Genomic DNA, 24,021 nt, shown 5'->3' on the forward strand with positions numbered 1-24,021 from the left:
CATAGGTCGGCGCTATGCTAAACAAGGACAGCTATTGATCCCTCTGTTGCACTGCGTTATACGGCTTGAAATAGCAAATCACGCCTCCCACGTCAGAGTAGGACAGCATTATCGATAGTGAAATGTTAAAATGATAAACGTGCAATGCAAATGTGGCTTTATTCACTTCGTTTAGGGTTTCTAATAGTGCAGGCAGACCGTAGTCACGATTCCAATATTCTCTTCAGAGGCATTCGGTATTTCACTACATTGTGTTTGTTATTATCATTTATACCTCTAAAACGTATTATATGATAATGAAATAGTTTCAAAGACTATTTGCACAGCTGGTTCACTAGTTGTTTTAATTTAGTGACATGTTGTGACAATAAAATCCAATTTTCTATAAAAAAGTTGTTCAAGTGAGGATGTCCCTGTTTGCTTAATTATGTAAGTAATACCTACCAAAGAAGTAAACCGGTTGAATTAGATCTAGTTTGAACACTTCAATATACGTATTGTCTACGTAACTTAAAAATAGAAAGTATATACATTAAAAAAAACGTAAAATATATTTTTTATTTTTAAACTGAACATATTACCCAACAACACATTAACTTAAAATTTTAAATGTTTTTTTTTTTCTCTAAAGATAGTGACATCGATATAATGGAATGTTGCATAATTAATTAAAGTCAGGGTTCATACAAACTAGATTTTAGTGAAAAAGTAAAAAAACAAATATAGGTCAGCATATTTTCTTAAACATATCTATACCTAATGTTAATTCCAACATGAAACCAGTTTTCACCCGTAGATGCACATAAAACTCAAGAATTCTTTACAAACATTATACTTTTAAGTCATAAAGAGAAGTAAAACTGTCTATTAGGGAATATTATGAAGAAATATGTCAACATTACAATGTTTTAATAACTAAAAACCATATAAAACGTTCTCGGTATCTGAGAAAGGTTTGTTTGCTAGCACTGTAAGTCGGAGTTGCGATTCTATCAGTCAAAATCAATAGCGACCGCGTCATCGACTCAACGTAGTCTGTTTGCTCAAGATACATAGCTTGATAACGACACGCGACTTCACCTACAAGGAGTATTTTGTAAGCGGTCAACATTGTGGTTCCCCTGCCTGTATAATACAATATTTAAAATGCTAGTTTTCAAGGCAAAATTACTGTTTTTACAAAATCATCTAACAAAAACGCAATGGCAGGAATTATTTGGCTCTCAGAGAATAAAAGTGTAATCGACAAGTATTACGGTACAACAGTAGTTATATACCCTTTAAATAATGCTTTTTTTAGATTCAGACTGTGGATTACAATCGTATATTGAAGATACTATCTGAAACTTTAAACAACTTGCTGTAATCCCCAAAGAGAAGGAACTGAAATACGTATCCAACTCACTCATATTCAATTCGTAGATTTAATTATTATAAGCACCCGTTGGCAAACGAATACTTCACTCAAGAAGCATAAAGTGTGCAATTTCATACGGTATCGAATAATCCGCAATCCACGGATTAGAGATTTATCTTACCCTCGATTTTCCCTTATGAGGTAAATGATCTTAAATAAAGATAGAGCGAGTGGCGATGGCGGACTGATTTAAAAACTGCACAAAGCATTAAAGAAGCGTCGAGGTTGACCTGGATTATGTGTACAAAATGACCTATTTTCCACCTATCACTAATTCCTATAGGTACACAAGTTGTCAAGAAGATAAGCAGTTAAAAATACCGTTAATTTAATACTACGATATTAGCTTGCGTGGGTGTTAAGGTCAGACGGGCAACAGTATTCACCTGTGCGTTTAATACTATCGAAAGGTTAAGCATTTAAAGAATAGGTTTTGATATTTAACAGAAATATTTGAAAACATAAAAAACGCGATGACTAACTTTACCTACTACTACGACATCACCTAATAGTTTCGGTACCTACATTAAAAAAAATCTGCAATATCAACGAATACAAAAGTCGTTACAGGATGAAAACAAATGTCGTCAGATCCTGATTACATCTGGTTGATAGTCCATAGGTACCTAATCACAGTTACAACTCCGATATACAAAGATATTTAGTCATTACCGCTTTTACATAAATTGACAAAAAATTGCGTCTTTTGCTGAAATTGTAATCATTGACGATTACGTTAGTATATTGTGTTCCCTCATACACTGCGTTATCTGTATATTTTTATCTTACGATATACATAGGTAGCTAGCAGACGGTGACTGTGAATTGCATTAGTAAAATACATTAAATAAGTATATCAAATAGTATCAAGTGGTAATCTGACGGGCAGTGAGGCCGCGTCGTCGTCACCCAACATGCGAAGATAAAGTCCTGTCGATAACACTTGCACTTACGTGTAAAGACATACCTAATATGGAAATTAAATAAGAAACATATTATTACGCTACATGAACACGTTTATATCTTATATCGTGATAATTAAGCTTTGAGTATTATAAGTATTTCAGTTTATTTTTTATTGTAACTTCGATATGGCAGTTTAATGATTTTTTCTTATTAAGAATAGTTTAAAAAAAGGTACACCTGTAAACTACCACCTATACTATAAACAAGTGTCCATTGCTGACCAAATGCCTCTTCTCACACGAAAACGGTTTGAGCAATAATCACCACGTCTGCTCAATGCGGGTTGGCGATTTCACACTTATAATTAGTCATTATAAGTCCAGGTTTCCTCGCGATGTTTCTTTCACCGATTATAATCAGTGGTGTCTAAATTACCTTAGAAAGTAAATATGACTCGGAAAAAGTCACATTGGTACTTGCCGTTGGTTAGAAACCAGGAATCTCACGCATAAGAAGTTTTAAACCTCCGGGCCGCCACAACAACATGATTTACAAATAAAATAGTCGTCTAAATATCAATAATTGATTATGTATTATAATAATAATATCTGTTTATTTAGTAGATAACAAAGTTATTTTGTTTTGATGCCCAAAGGTATTTAGAAAAAGGTGTAGAGTTGTTTATCATTTTCACGGGTTTAAAAACGTGGTTACGTGTAAAGTTAAAAATAATTAACTAAACCGAATGTGGGTCACCAAACAAAGGTGGGGTTCGCAAAATAGTTGATTTTAACCATTTTATCTACCTTTGGTATAACATTGCAGAAATATTGATAAGATACGTTGACAGATAAAAATGTTTGTGTAAATAAAAGATGCATATTTTTCACTGATATCGTCTTTAAACCACTTGTCGAACGGCTTTTGCATTTCCTACAACTGGACAACGTATTTTTATTGTTGTATGCGTTTTGTGCAATACATTCTACTACATAACGAGGACTATTGTCGGACTAGAGTAGCTAATGTAGCGTTACTGAACTTTTAGAGCAACCAGCTCTGGCTGCAAGACCACCCTGTGTCGCCAACGTTTTGTATTCTGTTTATATGCTTCATAGAGAATACATACAAATACTACTAAAGACGTTTTCATAAAATTCATTTTAGTTTTTCTCTTGCTTAATTCTTTCTATAATTCTAAAGCTACAGTAGATTTTTGTTTCGATAAATTCTTTGTAGTTCGTCTTTGATTCTGAGGCTGTTTCTACACACAGAGATAGAGGCTCTCACTCAAGATTGAGCGTTTTAATCGCTGTTACATCCATAAAATCGCCATGAAAAAGTAAAAAACTACAACCTAAGTTTATATGGACATGCTTCGAGGAAATTGGTGGAAGAATAGACACAGATAAATTTAATTGAAATAGGAAAATAGATACTAAATTAATTTACTGCCTTGTGCCAAAATAATAAGGAAGGAAATATTTGCTAACAATTCTAAGACAAACCTTTATAAAGTTTTACGATGGTGATACCTTCGATGTCGGTGTCAACAGGATTTATTTTTTGACAACACATACGTTAGGCAACGTTTATAAAATAGGTACAAATGTATATTTATTGTATGTATGAGATTATATAGCCATCAAACATCATACTTAGTTGTGAAAAGCTTAACACCCTTTTTTTGAAGGGGATAATCATCCAATGATTTCTCAGGGCTTGGGTGAGGCAAGGGGGAGTGTCAAACTCTTATGGAAGAAAAACCACCCTGTTCCTTCTCCTACTTTGAGTCCCGTAACCCCGGTAGCCTGTTACTTTATCCGCTGAGCTTATTTCCCTAGCTTTAGTATTAAGTTTTGTATGATCTGATAATGTATCCGTAAGTCTACAACCTTATTATGATCAATTAAATATAAAACAATTGTGAGTATTTTTTTACTATCAAAACAAAAGCTGAATTATTCACAACAACCTTACACCACACAGTTACAAGAAATTGAATTTATTGCTCGCACTTATCGGATGCAATCAAAACAGTATTTCTTATTAACATATTATGTCGAAGCAAATAGAGTCATCTGAACGTAAAATGTGTCGTTAAAGTATAAAATAGGATCGGCTGTGGTTATGACCGCACTGGTCTAGGGTGAAACAAGAAAGCCTTGTGGAAACATTAGCTACAAGTGGAACGAGTCCTAGTCTCGTATCGCGGCGTAAGTGAAACTGCAGCGAGTTTATCAAATGCAATTTCATTATCTCGCAGACACCTGCCCGGGGAGCTATTCTCCTCACTAGGAAGAACATTACTCTATGATAAAATAATATCACTTGTAATTCTCACTTATATATCAAGTTACATAGTGCTTTCTTCAGCTCGTGTACTGCGCTGTTGATGGCCGAGAAAGTTAAATGGATTTGTTCAAGTTGCATTCATAACAGTCATGTCTAATGTTCGATACTCTTACTTAGATATATTTTTGATCAGACACTCTTATTTTTAACGAAGGTAAGTGGTCAATCTATATCTATTATACATAGTATAAAACAAAGTCGCCCATTTTGTCTGTAGTCCCTTCGTATGCATAAAACTTTAAAACTACGCAACGGATTTTGATGCGGTTTTCACTAATAGAAAGAGTATTTTCTCCGACAGGTTTTTATATATAATTGAAATACATTGAAACTATATTAGCTGAGTTATAGCGATTTATGTCCAAGAAGTCAGAAAAAAATCTAATTGAAGATTGCATTTGTGCGTGCGCCGCTTATACCGTTGGATACAAGTAAGAACAATGTATAGCAAAAACATTGGTCTTTATTAGTTCTACAAAAAAGTCCGCGATGACATATATCCAGCTTTTTTATTTAAGTCACAAAAACTACTTTTCTGTATTAAAAAAACATTTAATTCGTTGGGTGATGTTTAACTGGTGATATAACCAATAATACATATATCCTTATCATAATAAGTAAGTTCATCATCACGAGCATTTAATTTAGATTATTTTTGCAGTTTACAGTGTGTTATTTAGAAATATAGTTTAGGAGATATCACGATATTAGTATTGAAACATTTTAATATTTTAAACGCGGTTAAGGGAAAGAAAAGTTATTGTGAATTGAAAATTAGTATCCAATATGTGTTGGTGCGTTGACTGTATTTGTCGAAGTAGCGGGATACACGCAAACGAAGTTGCGCGGGTCAGCTAGTAATAAATAAAAAAAGTATTGGATAGACGATAATTATTTTATCTAATTGAATCAAATACATTTTCATGATTATTTTCAAAATTATATTGTAGTAGGACGTAGATCATCGACGACGGCGTTGGTCGTAATAGATTTTATTTAGTTTTCATTGATATACAGTACAAGAAAATGATAACAGGTGTTAGCAAATATCTTTCCTAAATCTACGTAAAAAATTAGGTTACTAGAAATTTCAATTATTTACTTAATTTACATACAAGAGAAGAGATCAGAGCTTCCATTCTGTTGTAAAAGTTTCTCATAATTATCGTCTGATTAGGTATACGATTACACTATATACCGATTTTTAGTCCTTTAATTCACCAATAACATATATTTGGTAATCAGACGTGAGTGTAGATTAAGGTTGAAGTAGTTAGGTACTATAGAAAACATTTTAGACTATTTGTTTCTATGTGTAGTGTAGAATCTTTTATAATACCTAATTTGTACGTTGTTATTTGGCATAAAATTTAATAATAATTAGTTAAATAAAAATGGAAAATGTCAATGACCTTTAGAATTTTCACAGCAATTGGTCCTCAATAAGGATCGCGTAGGTTTTTATTTAATTGTTTTGTTAATTTACCTAAAGCCTTTATTTCGATAGCAATTCACGTTGGTTGCGTCTTATTGACGTTTTAGCTATGACTTTTTGGATAGATTATGTCAACACTGTAATTGTTAACAATTAATATTAATGAAATTATGCCGAACGAAAAAGAAGAGCAAACCCGGGATTCAAGAAGAGTTAACATAACTCTGTTGCTGGCCCAAACGTTAGGACTACAAACGATGTTATTTCTGCCATTCATAGGAGTGTCCGCGGGAGCTGTAGGCCATGCCATAGTGTACGCCCTGATATACATCGTGATCGGCATCCCCGTGATGTACATGGAGAATGTGGTGGGCCAGTTCACAGGCCGCGACTGTATCGAGGTGTGGAAAGCCAGGCCCTGCTTGTCACATTTTGGCTATGTTCATATTATTTGGCAGCTTCTTCATTTAGTCTATCTTTTCGCACTCGGTTCATTTGTAGTGCATTACTTCTTGATAAGCTTTGAAAACCCTATTCCATATTATATTTGCGGAAACTGGAGCACAGCGGATTGTGACATTTTAATCGTCAACTACACTGTCAATCAAGAATGTGTAAGGGCAAAAGAAACAATGCCTTACTGTTCTGAACTGTGTCAGACATTTCCAGAAGTTCAATATTGGAGATATAATATATTGGGAATGAAAAGAAAAGGTTTCCACCTGCCATGGCGCGTATGTCTTGCATCGGGTATGCTTGCCAGTATATTATTCCTTAGTTGCTTCAAAGGAAGACTTTCTTTGAAATGGGCATTGTTAATAGTGTCGATACTTCCTACGAGCGGACGAATTCTGTTTTTCATAGGATCCATGTTCCAGAAGGGCATCGTGGTGAAGTTCGAACAAGCATTTGATACGGATTTCAATAAATTTATTCAAAGATTTAGTTTGTCTACGTCAATAGCAGACGTGTTATATACCCTGAATGTAGGAACCGGGTTGTCTTTTGCCTGCGCTTCTAAGACCACTTTCAGAGCTCCTTGCTATTCCAACACAGTTATTGTGGTCGTCATTACCTGCTGCGTTAGCATGCTGGGGATCTGCGGCACGGTCATGATGATCTGTCCCTATGCTTACAAGTACGATATCGACCCAGTTAGAGTAATGAACTATCCAATATCGCATATTTTCGAGAAAGTACCTCGATTTTTATACGTTTACGAACAAACATCATTCTGGTTGATTATTTCTTATAGCTATATTGCAATATCTGCATTTACTTTGAATATTTGCATCATTTCGAGCTTGATAGAGATGGTTTCAAAAAGATATTCAAAGGTTGCTATAAATCCAGGCCTAACGGCATTTGTCATCGCAATCACTATGTATCTTGCAACTGTCCCACTATTGGGCAACTTGAGTTTATACTTTTTAGTTGACGCGAAACGTACTATGAATTTAGTAAGCATATTCTTGGTGATATGTGAAAACTTTGTCTTCGTGCTATGGTATGGCTTGGAGAGGTTCTCTGAAGATGTACACTTCATGCAGGGCGTACAACCTAAGTCCTCGGTGAAAGCGTGCTGGCTGGTGTCGGGGTTTATACTGGTATATGTGCTCGTTACGCAACTCTATATAATATACGTTGACAAAAATCATACGACGGGAAATAAATTCGCGTGTTATTTCTTAATTATCAACATATGTGTAACGGTACTAGTGACAATAGTCAAACTAGTCATAGCTTTGTATAAGAAGAATTTGTACGAGCAACTCAGCTTAGACTCAGAATGGGGACCAAAGAGTGAAATACTGAGACGCAGTAGAGCCATGTTTAGTGCTCAGGCGATGACTAAGGAGTACATGTATCGACAATATCACCTGCAGGCTGGAATACTCAAGAGGCAACAGAGATCAAATGTCAGAGTTAAGCAGCCAGGAGTTCGTTTTGATGTCGAAAAAAAATAATTTTCATATTTAACAAAGATATGTCTTATTGTTGTGCCTCTATCTGACGACAAATTGTTAACAATGCGTTTTTTGTTCGTATTAAAATGTACTTTATTCAAATGAGTGGCTTTTAATCCTTGATTGAGTCACTGTATTATGTTTATAATCTGTGTCTATTATTGTAGAACAAGTATTGAGTATTGCGTAATACGCTAAGAGGCCGATGAGTCATCGCCAAAAATATTGAAATACATGTACCAAATAGGTACTATAAAATAAATTATTACTTTTATAGGTATATATAATTAATTTATTCCGGAGGGAACATCGAGTGACTCATAGCGATCTCTTCAATACTATTGTGACAAACGAAAGAATAAAGTAAAGATCAGACAGGAGTCTTTACAACAACGTAACAAAACACAAAAATAAGAGACAACTAGCTTACGATATACTATACCTATATCTGTATAACCATTTTCAGTTTTTCAGTAAACGCACAAGTACCTAAATCATTTATGATGAATATATTTTTTTATTTGTTTTTGTTCATAGATATTTAAAACGAAAAGAAAAATGACACCCGACCAGATTACCGGGTACGTTCAGGTTATTTCGACCCACTGGGGTAACTTCAAATCAAATCTAGAACAAAACGCATACGGTATTAGTTTTTGATTCATCTACAAGTTTGGGTAAAAATTACCCCCTTGGGTCAACCAAATCCGAATTTACGGTAGTTGAAAATTGCTTTGATCGTTTCTCATTCATTGTAACATATCTACTACTAGCATTGTAATTCTAAACCTTTTACATCTCTAACAGTCATTCAATTTATTACCTTCTCGGAGGCTATAAAAAAGAAAGTGACCGGTTTCCTCTTCAGCCCCCGCCTCTCATGTCCGACTTTTGTCAAGAAAAAAGATATTCTTTAAAAAAAGTGGCGCGCCAAGCTGTCTGCTACCAGCGTAGTGTTGCAATCGTGAACGCGGCCACGACTACTTCACCATGCGACACGTACAATCATTGTCTAGCACGGCACCCGTCGCTAGTGATACGTGTTAAGCTAGCAATAGACTTCGAACTCCAACAACAAACCCACTGTAACAACCAACCGCCACATTTGGCTTCTTCTGCCTGACTAGTACTTAGTACCAACAAAAAAGCTATGTTCGAAAATCATTTGCGATAAATATCATAATGATCGATATTTTTTATATTGAGAAGTTTTAATTAACGAATATTGAACTATTAGAGGTTGAAACTAACAAATAAAGAAGAAGATACGAGTACTTTTATTGATTTTTATCGAATTAAACAGCAATGCAGAAGGGTGGCGCGGGTAAAGCACGTCCTTATTTATACAGCGGTTAGTATATAATATACGAGAGTTGGTAAGACGAGTGCAAATCCAGTCCGAGGCACATTGCGTCATACAAATGGAACATTTAGAATGTTTGACCCGACGTCAAGACCGACCAGTGGCGGCGCGCACTGGCGACGAGTCTCGCGAATTCCGACCATTGTCACGACATTACACCTATCGACTCCGCTACCAAATACATTAACCACAAAAGCTGCACAACCACTTGCTTGTCATTTAGTTTCAGTATTGCAAAACTTCATTTCGGTTTCGTTTGCGACCCAAAATCTTGGTTATCAATTTGTTTTGCCTCCGTTTTGTTTACTAAGTTTTAAATGTAAACATCGCAGTACTGCGTAATAAGGTTTTATTTCTGACTGACATTTTGCAGGTTCGCTCGCGTGAACTTCGACATTTACAAACGTATACCTCGTAGGTAGGAGAGAAAAATGTTTAATTAAATCAGGAGTAACCAGTGGGTGAGCATTTCATTATTGATAGTGCAGTATATATGTAAGTATAAAACACTTGATATTCTGTTGAATCTCCAACGCATCTTTCAATCATGAAATCATTGTACCTAAAGTATGGACATTCCTAAGATCGCGTGAAAGTTTAATGATACAAAATCATAACAAAAACCTAATTCGTAGTTGTAAGTGTGAACTATTTTAATTTTAAGTTAATATTAGAGAAGTAAATCATTAATTCCCTACTTATTGCACATTGTGTGCCAGCGCAGTTATCACCCAAATATTATCATACAAAAAATGTACGGGATAACTGCAATCTCACCTGGCAATATGTTAGCAATGTTCCCGAGTAAATTATAATATTGTAGAAACATATTCCCCTTTTAAAAACACTTTTAAAGTAACCAGATAACTACTCTTCAGTGGTTGAAACGCCAATAAATAAAGTTTCGGTAAGTTTCGTAACCACCACATACGTTTGTAGTGGAATTCCATGACACCATCAGCTTACGTCTGCCGTTATCTGGTGGTGACACCTACACTTTGCTTCACTTTGCTCACACTTAAGAACACCGTTCGAAATTGCACAACTAGACATTGTTTAGGTGTTTTTGGAAAAACACCGTATCGGCTGGTTAAGTTATTGGTTGCAAGCTGTCTAAAAAGGCTGTTAGTTGTTTAATGGTGTTGCGGTGATGTTTCTGCTTATCAGGGACGATAGGTACCCGTGGTGGTCTCCGAAAGTGACTCATCCATGTGCAGACACGTCACTCCGGCTACGTTTCGGTCTTACACGGCATACACAGCGGCCCTAATACGTGCTTTAGTAAATATACTCGACCGCATTACGTAGAAAAAGGAAAACATACAGTCGGTACCATTTTAGAGGACATATCACTACATAGTATAAAACAAAGTCGCTTTTTCTGTCATGTGTCATGTTGTATGTCCCTATGAACGCTTAAATCTTTAAAACTACGCAACGGATTTTGATGCGGTTTTTTTTAATAGATAGAGTAACTCATGAGGAAGGTTTTTATGTATAATACAGGTATAATATATCACCATTGCACCCATGCGAAGCTGGGGCGGGTCGCTAGTTATAAATATTGTAGAAAATTTTGGACATTAATTTATATCCTCAATATTCTTGCACTTGAATTAATTAAGATCTTTTTAGAAGTAAGGTTGATTTATAAAAAGGCATAATCATATTTTTGTGACTATTCAAATTCATAATTACAATTCTACAATAATTGTTTCATTTTGTTTTACAAAACAATTTAGATGTGATCAGTATCATTCAGCAAAATGAGGAAAAGCTATTGTTTATTTGAGTATTTACAATCGAATCATAACATGGACATAAGGTTTGTCATATCTGACAAGTAACTGGTCTATAATAGTGGCCGCCTGATCACTCTGGTAGAGGCGCGCGCGCAGGTTGCGGGCCGGCCCGTAGCCCGCGCGGTGCACGCGCACGGCAGCGCGCGCGACATCACTCGCGTAACGGTGTGTTTTGTTTAAGAAAAGTCAATATCACACCCGCACGGCGCTAACGCATCCAATCAACGATTAAACAGCGCACGCTTAATTGTCAATAACTTTACCCTCCCACTCATCATGATTGTCCGTCGTAGAGGTCAAGTTCCTTGTACCTAAATATTTCATAATTTGTTTCTGGTTTAAATCGCTGTAAATATAGATCTGTTGTTTTACAACTAGATGTATCTTAAGACTAGAGACCATAAAGGGAACAAGCTTCAATATTCCTTAGATACATTAAATTAGTTTCCAAATCAAACAACCGAGGAATTTAAGCTAGAGCTATAAATTAGAACAACAAAAAACTAATTTGAATGTGTAGCTAAAGTATTACAAAGATATAGATAGATGATATTAGCTTTTAAAATTAAAAAAAAAACACTGCATGGTTAACTTGCTCATAAAATATGAAACCCGAAAGGCTTATGAGCAATATTTTTCTTTAAACACGTTGAAAATAAAATCAATGACGATGTGCAAAAGGAGACATGTTGTGGCTTGTGAAACGGCATTTTGGAGACTTGACTCGACCGATAAGTCGTTTGAATGTGTCAATAAGAGATAACCAAAGCAAATAATAGAGTAAAGGCACCAAGTCGATGACACTGTTATAACTGTGACGAGGAAGGAAACTTGTCCCCTATTGCCGTCGCTGAGACAATGTTAACACTACGAATAGAACATTTATTATAGATCCCACCAATGTATGCTTTCTGTAGTACCGATCTCGTCAGAGTAAATTATTTCTAAAGTCTTAGCTCCTAAAGTTTTTGACTCTAGATATGTTCTTTCATTTCACAATTACATAATAAAAACTGACGTCACTTTGGCCGCATTTATCATCAACTATGTGATGAACAGAAAATATCTAGACAGGCACGTCAAATGAGAAAGTAAGAAATATCCTAAAGTAAACAGGTTGATTCTGAATGATGTAACATTTTGTAAAAAAAAACAACTTACCTACAATCAAATTAAAATATAAAAGATCGCAAAATCAAATAATCAAATTCATGTTCTCAAAATTGAAAAATAATATTCAACACGACAATTTTAAAACAAAAATCTCCACTTTCTTATTATCACGATTCTAGTTGGAGGCTCACTTCGTTAGCGATCGATCATTAAATCAAAGTTGTTTCATTCGATTATTACGATTCAATTTCCCAATAAAAATTTGAGACATTAATTGTATATCAATAAAAAGTTGTTAGCTGTGTCCGGTGGACTGCGGAGTAGTATCACAAGACCACAAGTCCCATTCTGCTTCATTCCACAAGTAGCGATCGACAAAAAACTGACACGTGCCCCACATTACGATAACTTAAGCCCAGCCTCCATTAATATACAACAGAATAGATCATAATTCACTGCGCACATTTGTCTAAGCGTGCTGACTGGCGCGTTTTATTTTATTACATTTTATAACTACTTTTTGATATCGATATATATTCAGCAATGTGTACGGCACGAGCACTATTCATGTAATATTTAGCAAAAATGAATTATTAGTGGATTTTGCTGGCTCTTGAAGATCTGTTTTTTTTTTTGTAGTTTCGTGATATACAAATGTGACTGATATGGAGACATTATGATGTGGTTTGGTTCCAGTGTTGAGGCGGCGGCGGCAGTCGCGGCGGCGGCCGGGTATGTGCGGCGTGTGTGAGGTTGCCGCGGGCGCGGAATGTGGCAAGTAGTATCGGCGGCAGCGCCGCGGGGTAGAAAGCGGCCGCGCACTCCCCGGCCCTTATCAACACTTCAACGACGCTAAATTGTTATGTTACACGCTTATTTAGGACAACACGTCATATGCTTACCCATCTAAGATTATAGTTTTTTTCCTCTATACTGGACTCCGACACATTTAGGTATGTAAAGTTGTGACTGAATTATACATTGTGATATTTCAAAACGAAGCAATCCAGGTGCCTTTACCCCGAAAACGCAATATGATTGAGTCGCCTAAGTGGCTAGTTTAGGTACTTCTAATGAATATATGAAGTTATCATGCTTATAGCTCGTATGTAGCTATAAATGAACTGACGTTAATGTTACGCGTAATTTCAATAACAAATTAAGAATCGGTGAACTTAACAGGTAGTATGTTATTACTAGATAGACAGTTTCCGCGGATCTAAGTACTTGTTCAAGGATTGAGTTTAGGCAATTTATATTGAAACAAAATTTTTGTATGTTATCCTGTTTAAACATATTACAGTCCGTTTATAATTTAAAGGCAGTTTAATCATTAGAACATTTTTAGTTCAAAATGATTTAAAATTGCAAAATAATAAAAATTAAATAATTAGAAAATTTTAAATCCCTAAAAATCCGTTGGCAAAGTATACGTAGAGCTTTCCATTGAATGGAAAAATGCACCGTGAAGCCGGTTTGTTCATACCTTCCGGATTCCCAACCTGCTACTCTAGGTCAGCATGCGGCGTCTCGCTCACTCCCACGAGCCTCGCCTCAGATTGCAAGATCGATTTGGGGTCGCGTCGCGTCGCCCTAACCTAGATTGTCTGCGCTCGGTAGACTTTGTAATAAAGCCTGCATCGACTCCACGTCTGTCCCTTAACAAGTACGCAAACTCCTATTTCTTCCTATTCCTAACAACCATAAACCAAGCGTTGTCAAATAACACTTAGAAAAAGAGAAGTTGCGAAATCAAATAGCTTTTTACTTTGTATATGTTAAAGAAGTGAGACGTGAGTGGTCTTAATGTACATATCAATGCGATCCAGCCATTAATCTCTGTGTAATAGTCAAACAGCCAACTGACTTAACTAGAATGACAATCTTCCGCGTGACACTGCGCAAGAATGAATGCTCTTATTTTTTGTTTGTTTCTTTGTTATGATCAGTTTTTTCTTTCATTCAAATGGACATATTAACAAATCGTGCCAGTTTTGGTACGTCTTACGTTTAAAAAAACAGTTTTCACGTCTGCGATAATTAATTGATTGTATCATACTTAGGCACACTTTTATAGGATAAGTACGTATAATATATAAATCACATTAAAATGCAAGTTAATAAAGTCCATAGATATTCATGAAGTGTAGTTTTGAGATGGGGGTCCTAATAAGGCAGTGCACCTGTGCGGCCGGGTCTCGAACGGGGCCAGGCGGCCTGCGCGCGCTTTGTAATCATTCAACTGTTCCGCCAAGCCAACATCATCCCGCGACTCCGGTAATAAATACTTACAAAACGGTATTCACAAAAAACACAACAACAAATAATTTGCCTTCTTCGGATTATTGAATCCAGAAATGAGAATATTCCACAGAAGAATTCAATTATAGTTAATCGCTGTTGATATTAATCGTTAACTGCGCATGTGATTACATTTTAATATTTAACTAGGACCGATCCGTATGGGTACAGTAATATTAATTGGTATTTAATTACGAGATATCGAGAAATGTGTAGCGCTACTTCTAGGCTCATAGCATGTTTTGAACCACCGTTATCTGTTTCTAATAGCACCTATTCATAAGAGTTTAAGTTTTTTCCTAAGTTACGATGACAATGTAGTTATTATAAACGTAATAAAACTAAACTTAAGGCGGTAGGTGCAGCGATCGTAGAGTAACAAAAATGTCCTATTGTAAAAAAATATGAACTCCCAATGGAGTGAGTCAGCGCAGAGACAGATGATGTAAGTTTACGAAGTACAACATTCGTATGACATTTGACTCGTTAGTGAGCAGTTAAACAAAGATATTCTTTTTTTAATGAGCCACTGAACATAATTTAGATATTAAGTAATATATTGGTTCTAGTTAGTGAAAGCTGTTTGTACAACTTTTACCAAATAAATTCCATTTTTTTTAAATATTATGCATTGTTTATTGTCCCATTTGTCTTCTTTTATAGTTTCCGCGAGAAATAATTAGACATATTCGAGCATAGTTTATGTTTTGCTTGAGTAAAATAAAATGGAACTCTAAAAATCACTATTAATAATGACTATAAATTAAGTTTACGGTATTCAGGACTTTTTAGATTTAACACCTGAAGACATTCATTGACTTTTCCTATTCATTTATGGTTATAGAATAGATTTTAATTGTTGTGACTCAGTTTACGTCGTCAGGTGCCAAGCCTCAGCCTGCCGATGCTGGAATCTGAGAACAACGTAGAAAGTTGGTATACGCAAACTCAGTACTTTACGACACCTACACAAATTATAAAGTGAAAAGTGCTACTCAAAAATTATTTCAAACATTTGTAGTTTGTTTTGACGTCGCATCGAAGTAGTGGATCTTTGAGTCATGAATCAATCGGTAAACAGACGATACTTAAAGTTGTAACACTACGTGTACTTACTGCGATAAATATTCTAAGTAACCGAGGCTAAGTTAAGTTTACTTTTTGATATTGCGATATCTACCATACCTTCGTATCGCTTAATATGGTGTACGCTATGGCATGTTTTCGCGGATTTTATCTATTTATCAATAGATCTATACTTGTAAGGTAATCAAGTAAGTACTTACATTTACAATTTGTGTTATTGTATAAAAGTTTATAAAAAAAAATTACCTTGTTCGTCAAGAGTGTTCGCTATGAGACTGCCGTCAAGGGATCTCGGTTCTAACATTTTTTTTTTTTTTTGATGATCTCACCTGGTCGAACGTTTTTTGATGATCTGGCTCTCATTAAGGAATAATTGTACCTAATTGCCTATAGTGTTTGGTCCATCACTGAAACTATATTCATTTAGATCGATACTTCTTTCCTCATCAGAAATGGGTAGTACAGTATGGTGGAATTCATGGAATGCCAGTATAGAAAATAAAGTAGATAAATGTGAATTATTGTCACTATATGTACCTATGTACTTACTGGGAGTAGAAGTACCTAACTAATCAACATAATTAATCATAAGTGCGGAAAATCTTTAATATTTTTCAAACAATTTTCTGAGTACATTCAAGAATATAGACTGTAAACTGTCCCACAGTCAGATGAAGGCTCTGAGGAACTTAATAGCATAACAATTTTACTTTTTAATGTCAGTGGTGTCTCAATTAACTTATAAAATACATAATAACCTGGAAAAACTGACCAGAATGCGTACCAACGCAGTTCTATACTGGTGTATGCAGGCAGCTTAAGAAGCACTTTAACCCTACCATCCAAGAATCTACGTGCTTTAATGGAAATTTTCCGAAAGTTTTCCTTGAAAATGTTACAAACTGAATTCAGATGCGGCTTACATAGGATGAAGGATAACATACGTCCACTGTTGTATGTACGATGTACATACGTAGCTATACATAATGGCATAATCGATCACGTATTGAGCGCGATCATTGTGCCCGTCTGTTGGACCGTGAATCCTGTCACTATAACCCCCCCCCTCCTCCACCTCCCAGCCAGGTCCCCTTAGACCCCTCGTCCCCATCATATGAATCTCATTTATGTTTGTGCTTACGCAACTGAGTAAAACCACTCAAGTGTGAAATGTTATTAATATGTAAGAGATAGTTTTGCTGCATTGACTACGGAGGAAATGAATTATTTTAAGTTTACAAATTAGTTTAAACAATAGAATGATGGTATTTTGGATGGGATTTTTCTTTGTTTTCTGTTTTGTTTAGACTTTTCCGTCGGTTTTGTTTGTGTCAGTGGTCTTTAAGTAGGTACCTAGGTTTGTATGAACATGGATCTAAAGTCTGAATCAATATTGAGTGCGGTTTAATTAAATGTAGCAGCAATACATAAACATTGGTTATTGTACCAGAAAATAATTTATTTTTTATAAATAAGTGTCATTGTTGCACACTGGTCTCGAGTTACAGTTAAATCTTCGATATTTTGTATACTAGTTGTTTTCGTTTGTTATTCGTTTCTCGGAGTAAAATTCGCCATTTGACATTTGGATCTAAGATATAATAATTATGTTCACAAGTATAATAAATGAGATGATTCATACAAGACTTATTTATACACGGAATAATAATCATCAATCGATCGCATATAATTAAGTTTAATTTATTACTTAACGGGGGTATTAACATATTACAATTTCAAGTTATTAATTTCCTATACAAAAACATTGAATTCACTTCTGATGACTAATCAATTGTTTTGTGTTTGTTATTTTATTACATGAATGTGTTGAATCACTTATATATTATGTATATAAGAATTAAATCTATTGCATATGTCACTCAAGGGGGAAGAAAGTCGCACAGAGCTACTGGAGACAGGTCACTTCCATCTGTTTTCAGGAAAAGCCTCTGACAGATGATGATCATGGGGATTTTTACATAAAAAACGTCAATACTATGATGAAATTGTTTATATTTGGATCCGCTCCGACCCAAATATGATATATAATACCGTGCTGTTTAGCACGGTTATACATAATTAACACAACCAACACTTTAGCAGTTTAATCAGTTCATTTAGGTATACATAAGTAAAATCCTTTGTACATATAACATATGACATATCTAGTAATAGCCATTACGAGTACAATGCGTTGAATAGCGTAGCTTCTTTGTTGGTCGGGTAAAAACAACTTATGATACGTCGGGCAGGCACAATTATGTAGTGGAATAGAAAAATCATAGAGTCGCGCCGCGCGGCGGAACCGAACAATGGCCGATGTCACAGTGCGCGCAGCTCTAATGGTGCGTTTAATATTATTTTACACACGGTACCGACGGCAAAAAAAAGAATTAATATAGCTTTTATGAAAAAGTGTTGTTATGGTTTCAGTAGATAGTAATATGTAGCATTCGTTTTTAGATTAGTATTATATGATATATGAATAATTTATAATCACTATACAAATTTTCAAGTACCTCATTGTCGAATAAGATTTTGGCAGAAAATACCCAAAAATACAATAATATGTTCTAAACATAAATACAATAAAGTTGGTAATAGTAAGTATACATACCTAATTATGTATTTTTTGTGTGCATGTGTATTTGTGTAATCTACTTGGCGTTTGCGCATGAGTGGTCTCGGACTAATAACGACAAACTTGCGACTTCCTCTATACACTCCAGTGGACTTTAATATCCCATAGTACGGATTTTATAAAACAATCTTGTTTACCCAGGACCGGTCGATATGATTGTCTTTTTGTATTTATAACCTTTAATGATGTCACATCGTCGTAAAAATTTAATAGGCTTGAATTGTTTCGTTTTTCGAATATGAATGTGTCATTATTTTTTACTCTGTAGCGTATTTCATTCTTGCTGTAATTAAACTTAACACTTCAATTGTTGCATAGTTAGTACATATATTTCATTGAAAAGGAAATAACATAATTATGTAGTTTTGTAAATTTTTGGATAACTATTTGTTTTATTTTTGCTGTTCATCTTTCTTAATTATATTACAATCTAGGCAAATGTATGTTATTTGTTTTATTTTTGCTGTTCATCTTTCTTAATTATATTACAATCTAGGCAAATGTATGTTATTTGTTTTATTTTTGCTGTTCATCTTTCTTAATTATATTACAATCTAGGCAAATGTATCCTCTCGTATATAAAGTGGAGTAAGCATTGATCAAGGTACTCTGGTGAGTTCGGTAAAGGTTTTCTTTCATAATACTAGAGATATAAACTATACAAGAATAATACTATACAAAGCTACTATATAACTTAGAGAAAATATAACTGACCAGGTTTCGAACCTACTTAAGAAGCACTCTTTAATGTTCATGCTTCTACCACTGTTTTAACTATCTGACATAAATCTAGACTGAGTCATCCGATGTCATGGCATAGAGCTCAACAGCCGTAGACTGCCTACGAGTCTTTCCTCACCGTTATTTTATAATATTTTCTATATTTTAAATTCATTAGAGCGTTCTAATTCGCGATATATTCGTTGAGCTATTAAGTACCGCTATCATAGTTATCAAGTTAAAATTATAACGCAAGCGTTACGTTTAGCGTTGTAGGAAAAACTAACTTTCCATTTTACGTTTACTTATAGACAGGCGTTAAAAAAACCCGGTTTAATGGCCGCTTGGTCTGTAATCAATACTAGTGATAACAACGCTGCCGTGCTATACAACTTGGTATTTCCTCCCTTATATATCTATTTGCCATATTGTAGCAATTACGCGAATATTATAAATAGACAATTCGTAAAACTTAAGAGGGTGTTTAAATTAGCCCTTTAATCCGCGTTATGAAGTCTAAAAGTGTCGTATATGGTAAATTAACTCAGTTAATGAATATCTGTCACTAATAAAAACACTTAATAATTGTATCTACAAGACCTGAGATAATGAAGGCAGCAAGAAAGGCATTTCTACGTTGTCGAGGATCCCAACAAAGAAAGTCGCGAGCTCTTGTAATTAAATAAAAAACTTAGCTCATAAAATAAGCTGAGTTGATTGATTTGACCTTAAAACATAAAGGGGATGTGTCAATGATGCGCTGAAACATGTGTCCAATACAATATAGACGCTCATAGCATTAACACACGACTCATTTTTAAAGGTCGTCTTTGTGTGAGCGACCGTAATTGGGGTTTATACCCTCTATACGTACCTGCTGGGAATACAATAATTTTGTATTTTATTTTTTGTTGAATGTGCTGTCGTTTCAAGTTACACAACGGTTGTGTGACATAAAGTATACAGGGTCGAAATGTACATTGGCTTTGTTTAGTTCTACCTAAACATTTTACCTAAAAGTTATGTGCGGCTTTCCCGTCATTACATCTATAACAAAACTTTTTAAACCACTTCGTCCAGTTTTCGATCCTGAAGGTTACTCTTCCTTTGTTCGTGTAATTGCGTGGTTTGCAACCTAAAATTAAGTCCCATGTCAATTAGTAACTCTTTACCTGACACGCAAAATGAGAATACAATGTTAGGTCCGAACCATTCGCCCCTCTTACATTTTTATAGGTACAACTAACACGTACATGTATCACAACCACAACTTACTAGGGTAATAAAGTATAAAGTACACAATTTTAGTTTTATTCATACCTACTGTATAAAGAAGTGGTCACTTCATATCATTTATCTGACAAAGTTCTATCTAGCGTGTAATGAAAACGTTTGTTTATGTGGATAACTTACAAGTTTCCCGTTTTAATCTTATATTATAATTACATTACATTACAATATGGGAACTTTCATTGTGGTACAACGTAATCATGACTAGCTACGGAACATCCTCGGATGCCGATGGTCTCCGGCAAAGACCGTACATAATTTAAGCGTACAAACCGAAATTGCCATGCTCTATTAGCCCCCGCATTACACAATACAGATTCCCATACGTGCCACGGTGCCTGCTCCCTGACAATGGTGTCTCCACACGTTATGTTCCGTGTAAATTGGTGTAATCTGTCAGTTAGCTGCTTTCAAACATTTTGGCTCCACTCAACTGTACCCGTATTCTAACTACGACTGTGTATCTATCTAACTAACCTATTTCAATTTTACTAAAACCGATTTAGCAAGCTAACAGGCGTAAATTAAGTCATGACAACGTAATTGATTATTCGTTTGAAATTCAGTATAATTTGAACAGATCGTAAAATTGATGTTGTAAATTAAAATGGTATTGTGTTAAAGCTTACTCGATCATCCGTAGTTATTAATTAACTCCTAAAGTTTTACGAGTCCCTCGACGGCGCATGGCGTAGTAGCCAGCGTGGAAATGTTAACACGGACGTGGAAAGTAATAAAGTATCGGAAAGTAACTTGAATATGACGAGACCTTAACATAAACTTGCTTAGCAGAATCACACTTAAGTTTTGGTTAATATACTTCACGGTATTTTAGAACACTAGCTGGATTGGAAAGACTGAAGAAAAAAGGAAGTGAACATATTCATGATATTGTCAAAATGTCGAATCTGCTTTACTCTACTGATTTAGGTAGTTACCGATACAAATTAATTACACTAGATTAGCTCAGATATCCATATTATTAATCTTTGGACGGGAAATCTACGATTTGTTTATATGCAGATAAAAGCAAGCAACATTCAATTAATTTCCTTTAATTTAAGGATAGATGCCAACCAATAAATTGTGTTTAGATCAGATTAAAGTAGCTGTATCTTCAACAGATGGCGCAGAACTATGGAGATGAATGAATGTGATGTTGCAGAAAATTCAAGGACAACGTCTACAATGTATTATTTATATCGTTAATCTAAGAAGGGAAAGCACTGCAAAGCTCAGACGCGGACGACGCTAGATAAATGATAAGCAACGGTGACGCATTCTTGTGATACAAACACATTTATTGTTATTAGATCTACGTAAATAGATATACGCACATGTCGTTCATACGTGACAATGTCACTGCCGTGTGCCGCATAGAAATTAGTCCTTACTATTACCAATAAAATGAGTCATTTAAAAATTAACCTTAAAAATTGTAGTATAGAGTACAAAATGCATTAATATAGTTGTTTATTGTCGGTTAACCGTATAGGTAAAGTGTGCTTATTCATTTACGTTTCCATTCTATAGAGTATTCCTGTCGGTTCTTTAGTGTTCGCCTCTTGAATTTTTCTAAGGACAAAGGTTTTATTTCGTTCAATAAATTTTCTTGTAATTGGAAGATAATCAAAGTCGGGTTCTGTGTCACACCGCATAGCATGCATTTATTTATAAGTATTCCTAATGAGTTTATTTTGAGAATGTATTTATTTATGTCTATAAAAGTCAGTCCTAGAAGTGAGGACAATGGATAAATTCGATAACTTTAACTAGATGTATGAGCAGGGCCATTCTTTAAAGATTTTCTTGAAAATTTTCCCGCCAGCTTTTAAAGCGAGATCCACATGCTTTGCAGCTGCTAATAATATAATTTATCGTCTATATACTATACTTTACAATAATTTAATCGACTACAAAGTTATTGCAATTATCACTAACATACACACAAGTTATGTAGTAATTTAAGAACTATTATCGGAAAAACAGATTTACTAAACGAATTAATTAATAGCTACTATTTTAATTGATAGGTAACATAACAGGAGTATTGACGAATACATGCCTTTTCATCAGAGAGTATGTGGGAACATGTGAACTAAATGCATTCACAAGATAATACACTTTATTGTCAATATACTTATGTGTACATTTCCAGTGAAAGATAGATATTGAAAAACCTTATAACAAACTTCATATTAATAAAGCTTGTTGTGTACTCTACTGACATGACATTAGGTACACATGTATCTACTAATAACTTAAGCGTTTTTATTACAGTTTAAAAAGACAAACATATTTATTCACGCTCATATTGATAACGAGCTTGGCTTTTTCCGTGACTTGCCATGATTGAACAAAGTGATAGTTCGAAAACAGTGGAAATATTAGTAATTTATTAAATAATTTAAGTAAGTAAGCGATGTAGTGGTCGACGATGGAGCACGCTTACCTAAGAGCAATCTACAAGAGACACAAGTCATATTTTTCAGGAAATATAGTTCGGCAAAGAATTCCCCTCCTTAGCGGTTCGCACAATTAAACTCGAAGCAAAAAGCATCATGCGAATGGGTGGAATATTTATCGTATTAAGAGTGGTGCCATGCCGTTTGTCGGGTAGTATACCTAATGATGAAACGGATTGGGAGGAATATTAAATTGTGCGATTCACTCTCACCGAAATGTATCCGATCAAAGACTCTGTAGAAAGAAGGAAGAGTGTATTGAGATTTTGGAGCCGAGTCTCCAAAAGCGATTCTTCATTGATGAGCCTCTTGGCTTGATTAAAGGGCTTCCAGTTGAAATATGTGTATTATTTTCTATTTCTAAGCTTGATCTAAATCTATTTACTAACCTGCATCTGAAACCAGGAGTCGACAAGGCCGGCGGCGTGTGGAGCACCCCAACGACCGCCGCCCGGGACAATCTGCAACATTATGGTTCCTTTAACAAAACAATTCAAATATATAAACATAATAGTTAAAGCCTAGACTTAGAGCTAGCGGATTGCCGGGGCTCCGGCTCGGAGCAAGAACAAGGAACGGGCCGAAACGGCCTTACCGAACGCAGAAGTCACTGGATATTATCCTCTCTCAAAAAACGGGTTTACAAAAAATCTAAGGTGAAAGATACATGGTTAACTTGAATATAAGAAAACTATATGTTTTTCACCCAATGTGAACAAATACCTAATTTATAATGCAACGGAATTTTTTGGATTATAGTTGCTGGCTATATTTTATTTGTTGTCCGACAATATTTACGTGAGATAAAGAAACTGTTGTACATACTTTATTGGTTAAAGTTATATAAAATTAAGGTTTCACATATTTACATATTATGCGCGGAGACGAAATTGCAATAATTGTAGGTAGAAACAAGGAATAAGATCCAACACCTATACCTAACGCCCATTTGATATGTAAGTTCTAGGTCTTATACCATGCCTTATTTTGTACATGTGTATAGGCGAAACACTATCTGCTATACCTATAAATACACGATGAAAAAGTTCAATAAGTGCATACTAACTATATCCCACAAAACGTTAGTTATTCAATTTAGAACAGTTGTAATTAATCAAATTTCGCGGTAAGAATAAATAAACTCGACAGCAAAAATAATA

At 35.0% G+C, this 24,021-nt stretch overlaps 2 protein-coding genes and 1 long non-coding RNA gene across 5 annotated transcripts in view; 2 read left to right on the plus strand and 1 right to left on the minus strand.

Annotated features, from left to right (window-relative positions):
- Positions 1–24,021, minus strand: part of LOC118264034 (dendritic arbor reduction protein 1) — a 61,877-nt gene that overhangs the window by 33,177 nt on the left and 4,679 nt on the right. For all 3 annotated transcript variants that reach the window (XM_035576365.2, XM_035576356.2, XM_050704114.1), the window contains exon 2: positions 23,251–23,322. In XM_035576365.2, coding sequence (XP_035432258.1) covers positions 23,251–23,322 — 72 coding nt within the window. The remainder of the gene's footprint in view (positions 1–23,250; positions 23,323–24,021) is intronic.
- Positions 187–15,281, plus strand: LOC126912361 (uncharacterized). The gene is made up of 2 exons (XR_007707058.1): positions 187–429; positions 13,055–15,281. It is a non-coding gene; the product is annotated as an uncharacterized LOC126912361 (long non-coding RNA).
- On the plus strand, positions 6,176–8,142 carry LOC118264026 (sodium- and chloride-dependent glycine transporter 1-like). The gene has a single exon (XM_035576343.2). It carries the CDS (start codon positions 6,284–6,286, stop codon positions 8,078–8,080), a length of 1,797 nt encoding a protein of 598 aa, XP_035432236.1. The 5' UTR covers positions 6,176–6,283; the 3' UTR covers positions 8,081–8,142.

The sequence above is a fragment of the Spodoptera frugiperda genome, chromosome 25 (assembly GCF_023101765.2).
Source record: "Spodoptera frugiperda isolate SF20-4 chromosome 25, AGI-APGP_CSIRO_Sfru_2.0, whole genome shotgun sequence".
Classification (NCBI taxonomy): domain Eukaryota; kingdom Metazoa; phylum Arthropoda; class Insecta; order Lepidoptera; family Noctuidae; genus Spodoptera; species Spodoptera frugiperda.